This window comes from Callorhinchus milii, unplaced genomic scaffold, assembly GCF_018977255.1.
Source record: "Callorhinchus milii isolate IMCB2004 unplaced genomic scaffold, IMCB_Cmil_1.0 Scaffold2, whole genome shotgun sequence".
Classification (NCBI taxonomy): Eukaryota; Metazoa; Chordata; class Chondrichthyes; order Chimaeriformes; family Callorhinchidae; genus Callorhinchus; species Callorhinchus milii.
In genome coordinates, this window is record NW_024704743.1 from 15,385,058 (window position 1) to 15,404,729 (window position 19,672).

Consider the following 19,672-nt stretch of genomic DNA (forward strand, 5'->3'; position numbering starts at 1 on the left):
AGGTGCCCGGTTTACTGAAGCAGAAAGCCTATCTTTTAACAAAAACAGAAGTCGCTGGAAACACTCAGCAGGTCAGACAGCATCTATGGAAAAAGGAAAGTGAGTCAACGTTTCGGGTCCATGACCCTTCGTCAGAACTCAAGTTTTCAGCAGTAATTTACATTTAGTCTATCGTTTAACATTGACAATGAGAGAGACTGTGAAAATGTGCCCGCAATTGTCAGATGGCTGGATTACTGAGGTGACTGCAAACCGGGTTTCTACTCTATATTACCAACACTTTATTTCAGATACGTTAATCATGGGTCTAAACTGTCTGTTTACCTTCTCTCTTTTGATTTTGAGTTTGCTGGATGATTATTAATCACGTTAAATATATTGTTAAGGTTTATCTGCAATTTGGATTAATAATGAATGCGAGGATTATTATTATCTCTATTTTTCTCGTCATAGAATTTTTGTTAACAGCAAAGAAGAAGGCCATTCAAGCTTGTCAAACATCAACGACCTTGTCATGTATACTAAATATTTTAAATCAAATATACTAAGGAGACTATAATAGACAAAAGTACATCTGACATAAGGAAGGAGTTACATGTACTACCCAACTAAGTAAACAAATCACAAATTTAAATTCAACATGTAAAGTGCATAGTTTACATTAAATTGCAGCCAGGTGACTGACATGTGTGGAAACCCATCATCGTGAAGTCCTGTAGCTCAGTGGTTAGAGCACTCGCTTTGCAAGCGAGAGACCTGAGTTCAATCCAGGCAGGGCGAAACCTTGGGCAAGTTTTCTTACTCCACACGCCTAATAATAATCCCTCCAAAAACAAAACAATAATAAATTGGTCATTTTCAATCTACGACTGTTTGTGGGACATTGCTGTGCGCAATTGGCTGCCGCGTTCACCCACAAATATACAGTCAATTCATTTTACAGTGTGTTCTGTGAAGCGCTTTGGGACGTCCTCCCGACGTGAAAAGCGCTATATCAAATGCAAGGATTATTATTATTATTATCGTGCTTAAGGGCTTCCAAATCAGTCAGAGCTCTACATAGCTATCTGGAATAAACTCCACTCTCCCCCTTGAGGAACACACCCAACTTACCTAATAGGCACAGGTTGGTGAGAGCCATGAGTGAGGAACCTCAGAGTACGTGTTGAGGTAATGTTAAGAGTATAATCAACAATATTGTCATTGCTTGTCAAGCTAGGGCATCCAGATTACTTATTAAGGCTATAACTGCCCCTCGAAGTCCTACAGACAAGTTGGCTGGTCTGTCATCAGCAGTGCTTCAGAGTAAGGCGGATCTGCGATTTTGGAAATTGACTATCAAGACTGTCACAGATTTGAGTAGATTTCAACATTCCACTCCCAATCACGTCACTTTGGCGGCATGTCAGCTCAGCAGGAGTCCCATTGCCATTCCCATTGATGGGAAGGGGACTCTTAATAAAATGTGTTGAATTGTTTTACAAAGAAGCAATACCTCAGAAGACATATTGAGAAGGGCGAATTTAGGTTAATCATCGGAAGTTACTACAGTGGAAGGTGCTTAAGGAAGGACACATCAGGGCAGTCCGGTTTAACCGGTTTTCTGAGATAAACTGAAGTTCTCTTACTTCTTCCCTTTCCACCCAGCAGAGTGGCCGCCCCGCCTCCTCCCTTCCATTGCTGCTCCCATTGGATGGGAAGGGGAGCAGTTAGGGGTGTCTCCAAGGTGTCTATCACCTCAAAGCCATCTCCGCTCCCTAAAATCCCAAACCCAGCTGCTTGAGTGCAGGTGGCAGAAAACCAGCCTCATGGTTCACCACCAGCTGTGGCTCGAGCATCTTCACACCTAATGCCGCTCCCTGTCACAAGCAAAAACTGCGCACTACTCAAACATCATATTGGAGGCCAACAATAATTTCAAAATCCTGTTCTCCACTGCCCACCACCTCTTCCTTGCGCCCCCTCAAGCACCCTCAATCATCACATCTAACGCCAAGTGCAAAGAGGTCATGGACTTCCTTAACTCTAAAATTGATAACATCCGCCTGGCAGCAACATCCTTCTGCCCTGTATCGCCTGCCACCACCCCCATTCCATCTCCCCTCACCCACCCCGCCCTCAGCTCCTACCACAGCCCCCATCCTACATTCATTTGCCCCCATCTCTCCTTCCTCCCTCTCATCCACCATCACCCAACCCACCACCTGCTGCCTCAACCCCCTTCACCACCCAACTGCTGATCACCCAGCTACCCCTCCTCTGCCCATTACTGGCAGACACTATCAACCAATCTCTCTCCTCAGGATCAGTCCCACCCCCCTCAAAACCACAGGCATCAACCCCCTCCTTATAAAAACCTACCCTCGATCCCTCCAACCTCGGTCACTACCACCCTATCTCAAACCTGCCCTTCCTTGCCAAAGCTCTGGAATGGGTTGTTGGCAACCAACTTCACGCACACCTCTCCCTCCATACTCCACTCCAACCCCTCCAGTCCGGTTTCCACCCTGTCCACAGTACAGAGACAGCGCTCGTGGAAGTCACAAACGATATCCTCTCTATCTGTGACCAGGGCTTCCTCGTCCTCCTGGATCTCTCCGCCGGATTTGACACAGTCGATCATGCCATCCCCCTCCACCGCTGGTCCTCCATCATCTACCTCAGTGTGACCGCCCTTGGTTAGTTCGAGTCCTACCTTACAAACCACCAGCACTGCATTTCTGCAAATGGCCTTTCTTCTCGCTTCCACCTGTTTAACTGCAGGGTAGCTCAAGGCTCCATACTTGGCCCCCTTCTCTTCATCTATATGCTCCCTCTCGGTGATGTCACCTGCAGACACAGGGTTAACTTCCACTTGTATGCCGATGACACTCAATTCCACTTTTCCACCTCCAGCTGCTACCCCCAGTCCCCTGATGTTCTCTCAGCTTGTCTGTCGGACATCAAAAGCCGGATGAGAGCAAATTTTCTGCAGTTAACCATACTCTTTGGCTCCCGTTGACGTCTTCTGTCCAACCTCCTCAACCTACTCGACCTGTCCTTGAAACTTTCCGAACCTGTGCGCAACTTAAGCGTCAGGCTCGATCACCAGTTATCCTTCCTCCCCCACATCCGGTCCCTGACCAGTACCGCTTGCTTCCACCTCTGCCACATTGCCCGTCTCCGACAATACCTCACCCCAAAAGCTGCTGAAACCCTGGTCCATGCCTTTGTCACTTCTCGGCTGGACTATTCTAACGCCCTTCTCGTCAGTCTTCCCACCTCCACTATTCACAAAATTCAGCTCATTCAAAACTCCGCTGCCCACACCAAACTTCATTCCCCGATTACTCCAGTCCTTGCCAAACTCCACTGGCTCCCTGTCACAGAGCAGATCGACTTCAAGATCCTCACTCTAGTGTTTAAATCCCTCCATTCCTTGGCACCACCCCAGCTCTCTAACCTCCTCTCTTCCTATAGCAGTACCCGCTGCTTCCGCTCTACTAGTTCCGGCCTACTCTGTGTCTCCCGAATCCTCTGCTCCACCATCGGCGGCCATGCCTTCAGTCACTATGCCTTGAAACTTTGGAAATCCCTCCCTCAACCCCTTCGCCTCGCCCCCTCCTTCCCCCATCTTCAGGTCGTGTCTGAAGACCTTCCTCTTCGACCATGCCTACAACAACAACAACAACAACAAGATTCCATTTATAGAGCGCCTTTCACGTCAGGAGGACGTCCCAAGGCGCTGCACAGTTGGGTCATGACCCGAGCAGGGGGGAAATGGTCAGGGTGAGGGGAGGGAAGGGAGGGAGAGAGGAGGGGGAAATGGTCAGGGTGAGGGGAGGGAAGGGAGGGAGCGAGGAGGAGGAAGAGAGTCGAGAGGGGAGCTGAAGGCACGGTCAAAGAGAAAGGTTTTGAGACCGGCCTTGAAGGAGGAAAGGGAGGAAGCAAGGCGAAGGCACTGGGGGATGGAGTTCCAGAGCCTCGGGGCTGAGAGGCTGAAGGCCCGACCACCGATAGTAGGGCGGTTGGGGCGGGGGACGTGGAGCAGACCGGAGCCAGAGGAACGGAGGGTACGGGCAGGTAGGTAGGGGGATAGTAGGTTGGAGAGGTAGGAGGGAGCAAGGCCGTGAATGGCCTTGTAGGTGAGGATGAGGATCTTGAAATCAATCCTCTGGGGGATGGGGAGCCAGTGGAGGCGAGCGAGGGTGGGAGTGATGTGGTCCCGAAGCCTGGTGCGGGACAGTACACGAGCTGCAGAGTTCTGAATGACCTGCAGCTTGTGGAGGGAGGTGGCGGGAAGGCCGGCGAGGAGAGAGTTCCCATAGTCCAGCCTTGAGGTGACAAAGGCGTGAACCAGGGTTTCAGCAGCGTGAGGGGTGAGGTAGTGCCGTAGTCTGGCGATATTCCGGAGGTGATGGAAGGCGGTGCCAGTTGTGGTGCGGATGTGAGGGAGAAAGGACAGCTCAGGGTCGAACAAAACGCCGAGGTTCCTGACTGGCTTTGAGAGGTGGAGAGTGCAGCCTTGGATGCTGATGGTGTCAGCGCCTGAGGTGCGGAGGCGCTGACGTGAGCCAATCAGGAGGGCCTCGGTTTTTTGCACGTTGAGCTGAAGAAAGTTGTCTCTCGTCCAGGACTCGATGTCGGACAGGCAGGCTGTCAGGACATCGGTGGTCGTGGAGTTGAGAGTAGAGGAGGAAAGGTAGAGTTGGGTGTCATCCGCATACATGTGGAAGTTAACCCCATGTTTGCGGATGATGTCACCAAGGGGAGCATATAGAGGGTGAAGAGGAGGGGACCGAGGACAGAGCCCTGAGGGACACCACATGAGACAGTACGGGGGGTGGAGGAGAAGCCATTCGTTGAGACGAAGTGAAGACGGTGGGAAAGGTAAGAGCTAAACCATTCAAGGACAGTGCCTTGAAGGTTGAGGTGGGAGGACAAGCGGTGGAGTAGGATAGCGTGGTCGACCGTATCGAATGCTGCCGATAGGTCGAGGAGGACGAGGAGACAGAGGGAGCCCTGGTCACAGATGGTCAGGATATCATTGGTGACCTTGACCAGGGCAGTTTCTGTGCTATGAGCAGCACGGAAACCTGACTGAAGGGGTTCAAAAAGAGAATGGGTGGAGAGGAAAGAGCGCAGTTGGGAGGCGACAACTCTTTCCAAGACCTTGGAGAGAAAGGGGAGGTTGGAGATGGGCCGGTAGCTTGATAGCTGCGACGCATCAAGGGAGGGTTTTTTCAGGGTGGGCGTGATGATGGCAGTTTTTAATGGAATGGGGACAGAGCCAGAGGAGAGGGACAGGTTTATGATGTCAGTGATGTGTGGGACAAGAAAATGGAGCTGGGAGATAAGGAGTGGAGTGGGGATGGGGTCAAGGGAGCAGGTGGTTGGTTTTAGGGATAGGATGAGTTCAGTGACAGAGGGTGGGGAAACGGGTACGAAGGTGTGTAGGGGAGGATGGGTAGGAGTCGGAGTGTGGGAGGGAAGGGGTGGGTGGTGGGTGGAAGTTGGAGGGGACCCTGGCTCAGCCTCGGCCATTGCTAAGTGCTCCGAGACACCTCCCAGCGTGGATGGCGCTATATAAATGCAAGTTGTAATAAGTGAATTAATTCAAAATGTATATTATCTTTGACAGAAGAAATTCAATACTATGAAAAGTGCCAACTTTCTAATTTATAATAGAAAATGGAATCTTCTTTTTCCATGCAGATAGGGAAGGACTCCAATTAGGTAAGATTACTATGATCTAGAATTACATATTAAATTAAGGATAGTGTCAAATTAAGTCATCCAAGTAAATTTTAATGAAAAATTTGAAAATCTAAATGAAATAAATGTGACTGTCGAATCGCTACAATTTACAAAATATAGTATTCCTAGGGAAGTGCTGCTTCTAATTTCAGTTGCAGCTTTCTTTTATAAGCATTTTGAGATTTAGTTTAATTTAGTCTGCAGTCTTAGTTTGTAAATTTAAGCACAAGTTCTTTAGTTCATTCATTATTTTTACGTTCACTTTGTAAGTTGTTTAGTCCTCAAGTTCATGTTAGATGAAGTTGTAATGGAAAGCCAAGAGTAATAATAATACTTGCATTTGATATAGTGCCTTATCAAGTTTTTGAGATATCTCAAAGTGCTTCACAGAAACGTGATTACTGTAAAGTAAATTGACTGTATATTTTGTGGGCAAAACGCGGCATCCAATTGCACACAGCAGTGTCCCACAAACAGTTGTGGATTGAGTGACTAATTTATTTATTTATTTTTGAAGGAATTATTATTGTGGAGTCCTGTAGCTCAATGGTTAGAGCACTCGCCTGGCAAGCGAGACATCTGGGTTCAATTCCAGGCAGAGGGCGAAACCTTGGGCAAGTTTCCTTACTCCACACGCCTAATAATAATCCCTCCAAAACAAAACAATAATAGATTGTTCATTTTCAATCCACGACTGTTTGTGGGACACTGCTGTGCGCAATTGGCTCCTGCGTTTCACCCACAAATATACAATCAATTCACTTTACAATCTATTCTGTGAAGCGCTTTGAGACGTCTAGAAGACGTGAAAAGCGCTATATCAAATGCAAGGATTATTATTATCATTACCCATGGCAAAGTAATCCGCCAATCGACTAACAATCGGGTTCCTACTTACTGCTAGGTAAACAGATGCATGTGGAGTAACAAAACTTGCCCAATGTTTTGCCCTGTCCATTTTTACTCAAAGCAATACAAATAGCCAACTTTTCTGCAAGCACATCTAAACACTTTCCTGAATTCAAGTACATGCAATGTAGCTTCAACTTAGTACAGAAAAAAACATAGTATAGAAAAAACGGAATTGTTCTAATGCTTCAAAACCTTGTATTCTGAAATGCTATACCAGAAGTAGAAATGTTCCCATTCAAGTTTGTAGTTTAGTTTCCCAGGAAGAGATGGGAGGATAGCTAAGGATGCTTTATGTAGAACAGCTTACATAGTAAGGTCACATAAATTATGAGTAAGTGTATGAGTAACTTCATAAATTAAGAAAACTCCGATATCATTCAGAAATTAGTGGAAACAAAAATCTGCTGACAAATCCAAAAGTCTACCTTAATCAGCAACTGCAGTGCGAGCAAGTTAAGACTTTGTGCACGCACAATTTATTCTTCTATCTGAAAGAGCTCATGCATTTTTTATTGGTCATCCAAGTCATAGCCTTGATCACTGAAGCATACAATTGTTACCTTGCTGCAGAGCCTGGAAAGGTCATTTTTGCCAAATAAATACAACTCTAATCTTGAACTCAACTGAACCCACCTAATTGAATCCAGCTAATATAATTCTCAAACTGGCCTTATGCTATTGTAACGTATGGAATACTGAATTGAACCCAACTAATATTGGACTGTTGGAATCACAAACAAAATCACAAACAAAATAAGAACTGTGCGTTAAATAGTAATTAAATAAAGTAGACGCTTGTAGAAACAAATGTAGTTTCTTGGCTTGAGCAAAGTTAAACAATATCCCTGCAAATATTGAACTTAACTCACGATAATTAGACTGTTTACATTGGACAATTCAGACAGCTAAATTACATTCCACACTTACCCACTCTTAGCAAAATAATATGTTCCATTTTTTCCCCCACAGGTATTCACTATAGAATTTGCATTATCCCTGAATTATGCTTAAAAGACATTTTTTAATCAAAATACTGCCCCTAGATTTAGGGGATTTTAATATAACTCACTGAAGCTTAACTTGTTCGCCCAACTTGAGTCTCACCTACAATAAGCAACTTTAGTGAATTACGGCACAGAGAAGAGCCAGACGTGCCCCAAAGATGCTTCATTGAATTTAACGGTGCCATGCACTTGAGACTGGCCTGGGAGTCAACCCAGACCCGCTTCCCCCAACCCCAGGAAAGTTGGGAATTATAGTCTAGTTGCTGATGCTTCATTTTCCTGAAATCCAGATACCTTCCAGACAACTTCAAATCCTCCATTGAACTCAGTCGAGTCACTCTAGAACCCATACCTACTTGGCTCTTCCACTACTTTTTGGTGGGATGTTTCGTGTCAGTATTACCAATGCGAGCCGACCTCTATAAATGCTTCCTCCCTGCTTTCAAGCCTGCTGCTAATCCTCCCAATACTCTTTCTAACGATTCGTTGGACTCTGCTTTTATTCTTTCAAATATTAATTTCGTCAATATACATTATTGAATTGGGAATCCCTTCTAGTATTTGCAACAGTTTTATTTTTTGGAAACGTCTCTTTGTGCTGATCTTATGCCAAATAGCATTCTCTACAAACAATAATAATAATAATCCTTGCATTTGATATAGCGCTTTTCACGTCGGGAGGACGTCCCAAAGCGCTTCACAGAAAACTGTAAAGTGAATTGACTGTATATTTGTGGGCGAACGGGCAGCCAATTGCGCACAGCAATGTCCCACAAACAGTTGTAGATTGAAAATGACCAATTTATTATTGTTTTGTTTTTTGGAGGGATTATTATTAGGCGTGTGGAGTAAGGAAACTTGCCCAAGGTTTCGCCCTCTGCCTGGAATTGAACTCAGGTCTCTCATTTGCAAAGCGAGTGCTCTAACCACTGAGCTACAGGACTCCAATATCTTCCAAATGTTAAGAATGTTAGGTAAGCACTTTTTTTGGACAATTTAAGCTGCCAATATCCCCAAAAACAATCCAATGTTGAACAATGTTTTGCTCCATATATTAACGAGTGTACATCTTCAGAGATTTGTATTGCATAATGCTCTTAAGACTTTTTAAAAAAAACTGATGTGGGTCTAAACATATCCATAATGTTTTAACTATGATCACAAAAGTACTCATCCAGTCAGTGGTGGGCTTCATGACATAATTAAAATGGGAATGTTTAAAATAATTCAAAAGGTGAATGAAGAAGAAAGTGGACTACTAGAAAGTGAGGAAATATTGGAAACTATTCACAATTCTGTCCATTCTCATTTTCTTTAATGTTTCTTTTAGCCTTTCTTTTGTGGCTTGTGTTTGTTCTTGTAGATTGTCTCTTCTGGTCACCTTCGGTCCTGTGATCTCTCTTTTTCCACCAAGTTTTCCCCTCTGGACCTTGTAATTTATGTCTGTATTTCCTTGCATAATGTCCATATCCATTGCAAATATGCATTCCTTTCCTGCACTGAACATCACCTGAGAGCATGCTTTAATCTCATTCTTCAGTTGTTTTTGCTTTCGTCTTGGTCCATATGTTTGTTTTATTCCATACAACTTATCTGAATCATTCCAGTTCCTCTGTTCAGCCAGTTTATCTATTTCCATTTTTTTTTATCAGCTTTTTCCATTTCCTGTGTGTGGGTCCTTGACATTTTCTTTTTTTTTTGTACAGCTTTCCCCAAGACCATGTCTTCCTGTTTCAACAGCTTACTGCATGGCTTGTTGCCGCGAATTCTGATCTGAGTACCGCAAAATACTGTGTAAATGATTCTGTTAGGCCTTGCTTCCTGGTTACAAATAACTCTCTTGAGTGTCGAAATACTTCCATGCCTCTTATCCTGCCACACTTACAAAAAACAGCATAGAATTTTGTTGTCTTGTAGCAGCAGGTTCGTAGCTATCACAAATATTCCAACTGGTGCCAATTATGTCAGAAATTTCTTGTTAGCTTCAATGGTCTTGGTATTTACAAACATCTTGATGGGTAATCTGGTTCCATTGCTCCTGAAATAATTTTTGCGTGTTTCAATGTACCTTTCCAGCCTCTTAGTTTTTCCAGTCCAAGTTTGGTTCCTTCCGACACCATGTAATAAGTAGAGTACTCACAAAGTACCGGCTACTGAGCTTGAGTCTCGATCCAAACCAGTACACTCCAACCCATGGCAATAACCATACCCTATGCCCCTTTTCGAGTGTTCTTTTATACATCATGAATCAATCCCATCGGCTGTTAATTGATTGTCATTATCTCTTAAAGGGATCTCACCCCAAACAGATTGAAGACAGGAATAAACAAGTCTAACCAAGGAAATTACATTTAGTTCAATACTTAAACACTGTAAGACTTCAACAGAGTTGCAGCTTCAGTTTTAAAGCCAGGCCAATAGCTGTTTTGTAAATACAAACAATACTACAGTGGAATGCTGGTTATCCTCACTAATTATCCACAAGTTGCGTGCGTATGTGCAAGGTTATGGGGAAATCATTTACCAATGCTGTACCAAGACATCATGAGACTAGTAATCTAGTGCCCATGGATGCACCTTCACGACGACAATAACAACAACTCTTAAAGGGATCTCGGAGAGATCCCTTTAAGAGACAATATCAATCAATTAACAGCCGATAGGATTGATTCATGATGTATAAAAGAACATTTGAAGAACCATCAGCGGCCGTGCCTTCAGCCACTATGCCCCAAGGCTCTGAAACTCCCTTCCTCACTCCCTTCGCCTCGCCCCCTCTCTTCCAATTTTCAGGTCTCGGCTGAACACCTTCCTTTTTGACTGTGCCTTTGGTCACCACTTCCCCCTCCCCCTGGCTCGGTCCCGGGATCTGTTACTGTGAAGCGCTCTGAGACGCCGTCCGGCGTGGAGGGTGCTATATAAATCCAAGTTATTGTTGTTGTTGTACCAAGACATCATAAGATTAGTAATCTAATGCCCATGGATGCACCTTCATGACTAATAGAAGGGGATACTTCCCAAGATACAATTTAATATTTACACTCCACCAGTGAAAGTAAATCAAGCAAAAAGCCTGCAAGTTCTCAAAAACAAATTACAGAACACATTCTTACCTTAACAAAAGTTCTTTTGGCAGCTTTTTGTTTATGGGTGCTTCATCATTGTTTGAGAAAACCTAAGCAAATCAAAACACAATGATCAGAAAAACAAAAGAATTTAAACAGAAAACAAACGTCCAAAAGAAAGTAATCTGAAATTTGCAATCCAAATTTTATTTTTCAACACATTAATGGAAGCATTTCTTCAGCCAATTTTGGGAAGGATATTTGATGATAAATCTATGGACATCTTAATTGCTGGGAATGTCATCTCTTCACTGAATCAATTTTCAACGTTGGTGGTGTTTTAATGCTTTTTCTTTGTCGTCAAGCATACTAAATCTCATTAGAACTTGTGGCAGTTCTGTCTATTGAGTGAAATCAATTTAAATGTATTCTTAATCACATATATGTGGAAGGCTTCCTTCATTTCTCTCACGTTCTTTTTCCAGATAACTGATCACATATCAGTAAGACATACCAGTGATTTTTGAAGTTATGAGACTCCAGTACTCATATGAGTCAATATTAAATGTAGTATCTGATTAAGGATCACCTTGAATCATTCCCTGATCGTAATAACTACCCTCTAATTGCAACCAAGAAAGATTTTGGTGAGTACACTACGACCTATCGAAAATTTATGTTGATACAGTCCAGCAGAGAATAGACGAAGCAAGATTGATAAAAAAAAATTATTGGTGATGACATCATGCTAAATTTTCTAGAAAACAATATTAACATGTGCAATTAACCAGTTAGTAGGAGGAGAGCACACAGAAACTCTGAACTAAAGGATGACACAATCATATTTGTCTGGTTTACAAAAAAGGTTCTTCAGGATTACATTTCAATTTAAAACTGATCAAAGAAGCAAAATTCTTCTTTTTGTTCTCCACTCCACTTCTTCCCGAACAAGTCAAATGTACAGAGTTGAGGGATTAAAGCCTGCAAATTCTTGGCAGTGCAGTTCAAGGCTGAAGCAACCAAAATCACACTGGTTAAAGACATGCAAGATCTGGAATGCATGATATCTTGAAGCAAATATGTAACTTGTTCAATAAAACATTACTCAGGTCAGAGTAGTCCCCAGATTACTTAATTATGGACATTTCCTTTGAAAAATGGAAGTGGATTTTAAACTGAAAAGAAATGCAAATAAACAGTTCTATCGAAGTTTAGAAATGGAAAGGTCCTTTGTGACATGAGGTACGCAGCAGAAGGAGGCAAAAAAGAAATTTAATAAAATTTTAGACTTGACAGATATTTACCACTACATTTCACACAAATGTGCCTCAAAAGGCTCTTTCATTACTAATAAAAGTTTATAAATTTGATGGAGTTCTTAACATCCCGGCACTAACCCTGAACATAGAATCAAAAGGGTAGAATAAGTACCTTTGAAGTAAGGAAGCTGTCATTGAATGGAGTTGCTGAATATGAATATGTGAAAAAAATCCTTGTAACTTGTTTCGAAACAGCATATTTTCAGGGATAATTTCAAAAATCAAATGCAAAAAGATATACATCAGCCACTGAAGAGTATGATACACCCAAATTATAATGCTCGTCATATAAGAAATTCTCTGGAATAAATAGTAATACTGATTTTACAATCTCAAACATTGGTTTTGGTGAACATATTTGTAAGATGGTTGCCAACTTTCAATTCTCTCAGAGATTTCTAATCAGCAGATATAAATCTTTTGGACACTTCACTTTAGGGAACAGATAGGTAGGTAGGTACTTGTTGACACCACAGATATTATTGACTGCTTTGGTGCCTCTGTCTATTGCTATCAGGGAGACTTACAGATTGAAGTTCATTTCAATACAAGCCTCAGAACAAAACATGCCTTTATTCATTCCTACCTCTAATGCACAAGGACAATCTGTGTTAGTCTCTTTCCTCCCAAGTCAAAAACAAAAGACATCTTATGACATTTAAACCCATTCGTAATATTCCAAATGCTTGAACAAGAAGAACCCTTTCAAATGTAAGCTAATGCAGTCAGATATGCCTATCTATGGGATGTTGGAGAAGACTAATCACAAAGTAACATTTCCAAATACTGTATTTTAACAACATGCATTTGATGATTGTACTGAAAACCAATAGTTGATTGAAATTAAGACAAAACATTTCAAACTACAAGGCTTTCCCTGAAGTATAAATAGATTTTACAGACAAAACTGAAGCAACTTAACTTCAAACATATGTGACATCAGAATTCCTCCAAGACTAGATCAATGTAAGACTTTATAATTGCAGGGAGTTAAAACAAAAGTAAAAATTTTACTTGACATATGGCTCAATTTCAATGTCGTAATTTAATTTTTCTAAAGCTGGGGGGGGGGGGGGGGGAATTCCAAAGACCAGTCAAATGAAAATAAAGTGTTAGTCAAAACATCAAAACTAAAGGGAAGGAAGGAACACAGTGAGAGAGCATTTATTTTACAAAATAAGTTGGCAAGATTAGTTTGGATGAAGAAGGTCATTGGCCCATCCGAATAGCCACCGTACCATCTTCCAATCACGGCATTTAGCTTGTTTTTGAATGAGTCCAGGGTCTTGCCTCAACCACCCTTGCTGACAACCTGTTCCAGTCATTCATTACTCTAAAGATATAGAAAATGTTCCTGGTTTGATAAGTCCTGAAATTACCCTTTGCCACTCTAAACCCATGTCTCTTTTTCTCCTGTCTCAGTGCATCCTAAAGTATTGTTCTGGGTTCACTTTTTCCAACCCAACCTAACATTTTAATAGACTGCTAAGTTCCCTCGCCACAAAATGATAGAAGAAATAATTTGTGAATTTAAATAACATTACCTTTCCATTATATTGATAGTATAAACATCCAGCCATGTTTAAATTTCTTGAACATCCAATTTTGGTAAATTTGTGTCATCAAGGTAAAGGATGGCTTCTCTGGGAGACTTGGAAATTAGTAGAAGCGGGCATGATTTTACAAAAGGAGGGATAACATTTCAAAGTGTTATACAAAGATAAGTACTTCATGGATGGGACAGAATTTCCCAAGAAAAAGAGATCTAGGAGTGTTAGTTGACTTGTCGCTCACTTTATCAAATGCTAAATCAGTTGAGTTTATACATCATTCTCAGGCTATACAGTGCTTGGGTCAGACTGCAATGATACTGCATACATTTCTGTTCTAGCGACATAAGGATGCTGCTTAGGCTCCAGAGGCAGGTCAAAGGAGAGTAATTATGATGTTCCCTGGTTTTGGAGGAATAAGCTAACTATGAGCAATGATTAGACAAGCAAGGGCTCTTCAGTCTTAAGACAACACAAAGGGGACCTCAAAGAAGTGTTATCAAATTTTAAATGGGGTTCAAAAAGTAAACCCAGATTAATACTTTAGGATGCAACAAGACATCAGAACTGGAAGACAATACAAATTTATATAGAGCCTTCCACTTCAGGAGGATGTCCCAAGGTGTTGATGTAGAGTTAGAGTTGTAAAGAGTAATTTCAGAACAGATATATTAAAACTCACATAAATTGTATCAGTTGGAACCATAACATTTAATATGATTTGCGCGAAGGCCAAGCTGCAGGCAAACTGTATAAGTCGTAGAAAATCCAATTTAATCAACAACCTACACTGCACATAGAACAACAACAAATTACACTGTACAGCGCCTTTCAGGTCGGGAGGACAGTCAGAGATTTTGACTCAAGCAGGGGGTTGCGATCAGGAGGGTTGGAGGGCAGGGAGAGTAGGGATAGGAGGGTTACTGAAGGCGCTTTAGAAGAAGAGGATCTTGAGAGGTGCCTTGAAGGAAGCAAGGGAGGGAGCAAGTCAAGGGACAGTGGGATGGAGTTCAAAGGGTGGGGGCAGAGAGGCTGAAGGAATAACCGTCGATGGTGGGGGGCCGGGAACGTGGACCACCAACATACAAGTGGGCCCACTAAAACAATTTACATTTATTTAGGGTTTCCTTGGGGAAGTAAGCGAGTTCTCCATGGAGCTAAACTGACTCCAAGGTGACATGTTTGGCAATGGAATGTCAGGATCAAGCCAAATGTCTGTGGTGGTCTCGGCAGTCTAGTCCCTGAGTCAGGCAGATGCACAGTATTCCAAGGCATTGCTGATGACAGCACAGCCATCGAAAGACTAGCACCAGCATTTTACTTTATCATCGCATTTAAAACCTTATAAGATCGTCTGCAAAACGATACTTCGACGAGCTTCAAAAGCCCAGGCTTGTCTATTCGCTGTTCATTCCTCTAACCAGAGGGACCATCCTCATTGCTCTCCTGTTTGTGAAACACTACTGTGCGTAAATTGGCAAAAGTGTTCACCTACAAATCCAGTACACTTTACAGTAAAACTCTATTAAACACAATGTGATAAGGAGCTATATCAAATGTAAGGATTATTATGATGTGCATACCCCACCTCTTTTCAAGACCTTTGCTTCCAACTCTGATTCCACAGCTCCCCCCAACTTGGTATCATCTGCAAATTTAACAATTTTACACCAAGTCTGTGAATTCAGGTCATTAATGTAATAATAATCTTTGCATTTGATAGCGCCTTATCATGTCTTCGAGACGTCTCAAAGCGCTTCACAGAATAGACTATAAAGTGAATTGATTGTATATTTTTGTGGGCAAAATGCGGCAGCTAATTGCATACAGCAGTGTCCTGCAAACAGTTGTGGATTGAAGCAACCAACTTTTTTTTTGAAGGAATTATTACCACCGGAAAAGCGATTCGCCTATCGACTAACAACTGGGTTCCTACTTCCTGCTAGATAAACAGAGGTGTTTGGAGTAAGGAAACTTGCCCAACATTTCGCCCTGCCGGGAATCAAATCCAGGTCTCTCGCTTGCGAGGCGAGTGCTCTAACCACTGAGTTACAAGACTCCACAGGGACACACTTAGATCTGCTATTTGACATTCCAGTTTTTGCTGAATACTTTGTTTAGTTTGCGTTTAGTACAACTGACCCTCTATGTCAAGAAGAATGATGTGCACTGCACAACAGCTTAAAGTGAGAAGCACTTTATTAAGTTGTGTATTGCTAGTTTATGTGTTTAAGAATAAATAATCCTTGCATTTGACATAGTGCCTTTCACATCAGGAGGAAGTCTCAAAGAACTTCACAGGAATTACTGCAAAATGTAGTGACTATATAGTTTGTAGTTCCTCTGACACATCTCTTTTGAAGTTTGAAGAGCCCTACCTTGTCTAATTGTTGTTCTTAGCTAATTTGTCTAACACTGAGGAGCAACCTCAATCCTGTTCTCTGGCCCAGCCTCTTGGGCCTGAGTAGGCCTCTTATGCTGTAGCAACCAGAACTATATAAAGGATTCCAGGTATAGCATGACCACTGCACTTTATAGTATACCCTGTGAAGGACATTGGGACATCCTCCCATTGCGAAAAGCGCAATATCAAATGTAAGGATTACTATTTTTAATATTATTGCTGTCTATTGTTTTGATATGGTGAGCGAGTCAACTAGCACTCCTAGATCTTTATCAATTTCCCCTTGGCAGATTCTCTCCCACCCACAGCCAAAGCAAACATAAAGTTTAGACAAGATCTATCCTGCAAGCCAAAGCCATAACAGATAGGACAGTCTTAGATAGACAGGTACTATTCTGCATGGTTACACACATTGATTCACTTCCTATTTTCAGCTTCTACTTGCTACTCAAGTAAGAAACAATCTAAGGCCCAATGCAAACCAATTGTTTTCTGGACTTATAAAACTGCTCTACAATGTGAAAATGGATAGCCACTATTTAAAACATGTCTTGCTTTCATTTGGGTAGCAAGGTGGAGAAAGAAGGGGCTGACATGAAAGTCAACAAAAATAGGGAATTACCACTGTTTTGCATCTGATTATCCAAATCAGCAAACAAATCACCTTTAATATTACAACTATCTTGCAGATTGCCATTTCTAATATTTTGTCCCTCTCCTTCACAATTGTCAGATTCCATCACTCCTTGTAACACCACCGGCTCTCTCTTCAGTCAAAAGCACGGGGAATTTTGAAGCATTGTTGAATAATTCAAAGAAAGAAGTGTTACAGAGACAATAAGAGTGCAATGCAACCAGCTAATAATCAGGCAGACTATAAACATACACACACTTCACTTGACCAGACCCTTATTTAATACCAAGGCAAAGAACATGACTTTGGAGTTGCCAGTTTCTCTAGGTGAAGCTCAATATGACAAAAGGCTTAGTTATTTTAAACCCAGAGGTCACAGGGTGAGGGATCCATTAGACTGGAAGCACAGACTGCTATTGTTCTCCAGTGTCTATGAACTGCTGACATCTGTGTAAAACACTGCATTCAGACCAGACTCTGGACCACTGGCTACAATGCACCAAAACGTGTAAATCACCATCTTCTATTGTTTTAGACCCAATAGTAATTATTATAATTCCACATCCCTCTCCTTCAACACGAAGCATCCCAGTTACACACAACAATTTGAATAAGCAATTTTTTAAAAAAAATTTTTTTTTATTCATCTTACACTAGTGACCGATTGCAATATAAAGTCATGTTTCTCGGCGCCTCGGGACGTCCTCCCGACGTGAAAGGCGCTATACAAAATGTAATGTGTTGCTGTTGTTGTTGTTGCTTATCTCTCCATTCCCCTCTGTCACACCTCTCGTCAAAAAGTCTATTGCACACGAAAAAAACAAAGCAGGATTTAAGGCTACAGCGTTGTGTGTGTGTGTATGTGTGTATATGTGTATGCATGTGTGTGTGTGTATGTATGTGTGTGTATGTGTGTGTATGTATGTATGTATGTATGTATGTGTATGTATGTATGTGTGTGTGTATGTGCTCGGCTCCTGCACTGAGACACTGAGAGACAGAGACACACAAACACTCGGGCCCGGCCCTGCCCGCCCTGCCCGCCCGCCGCCGCCTCTCCCTGTTACTTTACAGCTGTGTTATTGTTATTGTTTGGGTGTGAGACCTGTGGTGGAGAGCTTCCTCCTCCTCTCTGGCTCTTCACCTTTTCTCTTTCTCTCCCCCCCCCACCATGTTATATATAACAACACACACACACACAAAACGCTGGTGACATGACCTGAGGAAGGGAGGGAGTGAGGAGCTCACCTCAAACCTGCCCCTGGCGATGCCGTTCATGTCGCCGCCGCCTCTCCTCCTCCTCCTCCTCACGCTCCTGAAACCCGGCAACCCGGAGCCGCGAGACCAACCGCCGCCTGACGTCACGCACGCACGCACTGCCCACGCACGCACTGCCTCACGCACGCACGCACGCACGCACTGCCGCATCCTCAGAGCTCCTCCCCCGGCGGAGCCACAAGGAAACGCGACGTCAACGCTGGTCCGATTGGGCGGCCTTCACGCCGCCCGATTGGGCGTGTTTTTGTGCCTGTGCGTGTGAAAAAAAACGGCTTTGGGCGGTTTTGCCTGATTTTTTTTTAAATTGATGAATAACATTTTTTCTGGTTGGGGGGGGGGAGACCTTTTCTGACACGGGTTCAAAACGCTAAATAGGCAACTCTGTTACCCCCCCTCCATAGCAGTCAACGCATTACATTGGGCTACTTTTTGGGCTCGTGTTGGGTGGGACTTTGGGCGACAAACGTGTTTTAATCGCTTAAAATCAGGCGGCGGCAACGCCCGCCCTCAACCTGGAGGGAGGCCAGGCGAGCCCCTCCCCCCCCGGCACTGAACCAAACTGGTGCGCGTAATGTGTGTTTAAGTGTTTATTTTTATTATGTATGAAAATAACTCGGGTCAGTTCAAGAGGAAAAGGAAAGAAACGCCAGGGAAGAGCCAGGGCTGTGCGTCGGGCGTAATTTGGGTGGTGCGTGATTACGTATGCGCGTCCGTGCGTGGCGTTCCTCCTCCCACTCGCTCTTCGCCCCGCCCCCATCCCTGCGTCATTAATAATAATAATAATAATCCTTGCGTTGGACGCAGCGCCTTATCGGGTGTTGGAGACGTCTCAAAGCGCTTCACAGGATATACTGTAAAGTCTATCGACTGTATATGCATATTTTTTTCAGAGCGCTTGACAGTCGCGCAGCACAGTGCCGAGTTTGGGGGTGGGGGGGGGGAGGGGAAACTGCAAACGCCTGCAAAATGCCAACCAACCGCAACCCCCCACCCACCCCACACACCCACCACCGTTTGCACAAAAATTTGGAAAATTCGCTTGGCGCGGGCAGTGATGGCATTGCCACTAAATCAGGCATGGCACATACTTATCTACTTCCACGCCAGCAGAAATTGACAAGAAAAATAAAAGTTTTATTTGGTTATGTGAACAACCATCAACCAGTTTAATAGTATCCAAACTAGACTGACAGCTTCACATTTGTATGCCACCTACACATGGAAATCTCACTGTCTGGAAGGGAATGCACACTTGTACCTATTTATCTAAGTGTTAGGCACAGGTGGGCAAGAAACAGCTATTGAAAGTACTGTATGGCGACCTTCCTGCTGCTTGTCACTACCCTACCTTTAGAGCTTTGGGTTGCAGGGATAACGGGGACCAAGTAGGTTCCAAGTAGGACCCTGGTCCAAGTGACTATCTGCCACGCCATATTTTGCCACTGAATCAGGTTGGCTGGTCTGGCATCAGCAGTGCCCTGGAGAATTGCCGGTACATCTGTTCATGAATAGGACTAACAGGTCCGCCGCAGATGGTTGACTCTATGCCGAAATTCTATTACCAAGTATGTCACCTTACTCCTCTCTCCCCCAGCAGATAGTCACTAGATGGTCATTTCACAATCCGAAAAGCACAAGTTTGAGTCCTCCTTAGGTGAATAGCAGGTACTTGGAACTCCCTCCAAGCTTCATGGTAAGCAGCACAGCTCAGTGTCAGTGTATGTGGGTATTGCCACCGTCCTCCTGCACAACAGCTCGGACAAACCCCCT

General features: G+C 43.2%; 1 protein-coding gene across 2 annotated transcripts in view; it reads right to left on the reverse strand.

Moving 5' to 3' along the window:
* The window catches only part of fbxl2 (F-box and leucine-rich repeat protein 2), a 62,004-nt gene extending 44,002 nt beyond the window's left edge, over nt 1-18,002 (reverse strand). For both annotated transcript variants that reach the window (XR_488212.2, XM_007898097.2), the window contains exons 1-2: nt 17,873-18,002; nt 10,766-10,827 (exon numbers count right to left, since the gene is read on the reverse strand). Coding sequence is in view for 1 of the 2 variants with exons in the window: in XM_007898097.2 (XP_007896288.1) it covers nt 10,766-10,827; nt 17,873-17,902 (92 nt within the window). In the remaining variant the exon portion in view is untranslated. The remainder of the gene's footprint in view (nt 1-10,765; nt 10,828-17,872) is intronic.
* Nucleotides 18,003-19,672: the final 1,670 nt, after the last annotated feature.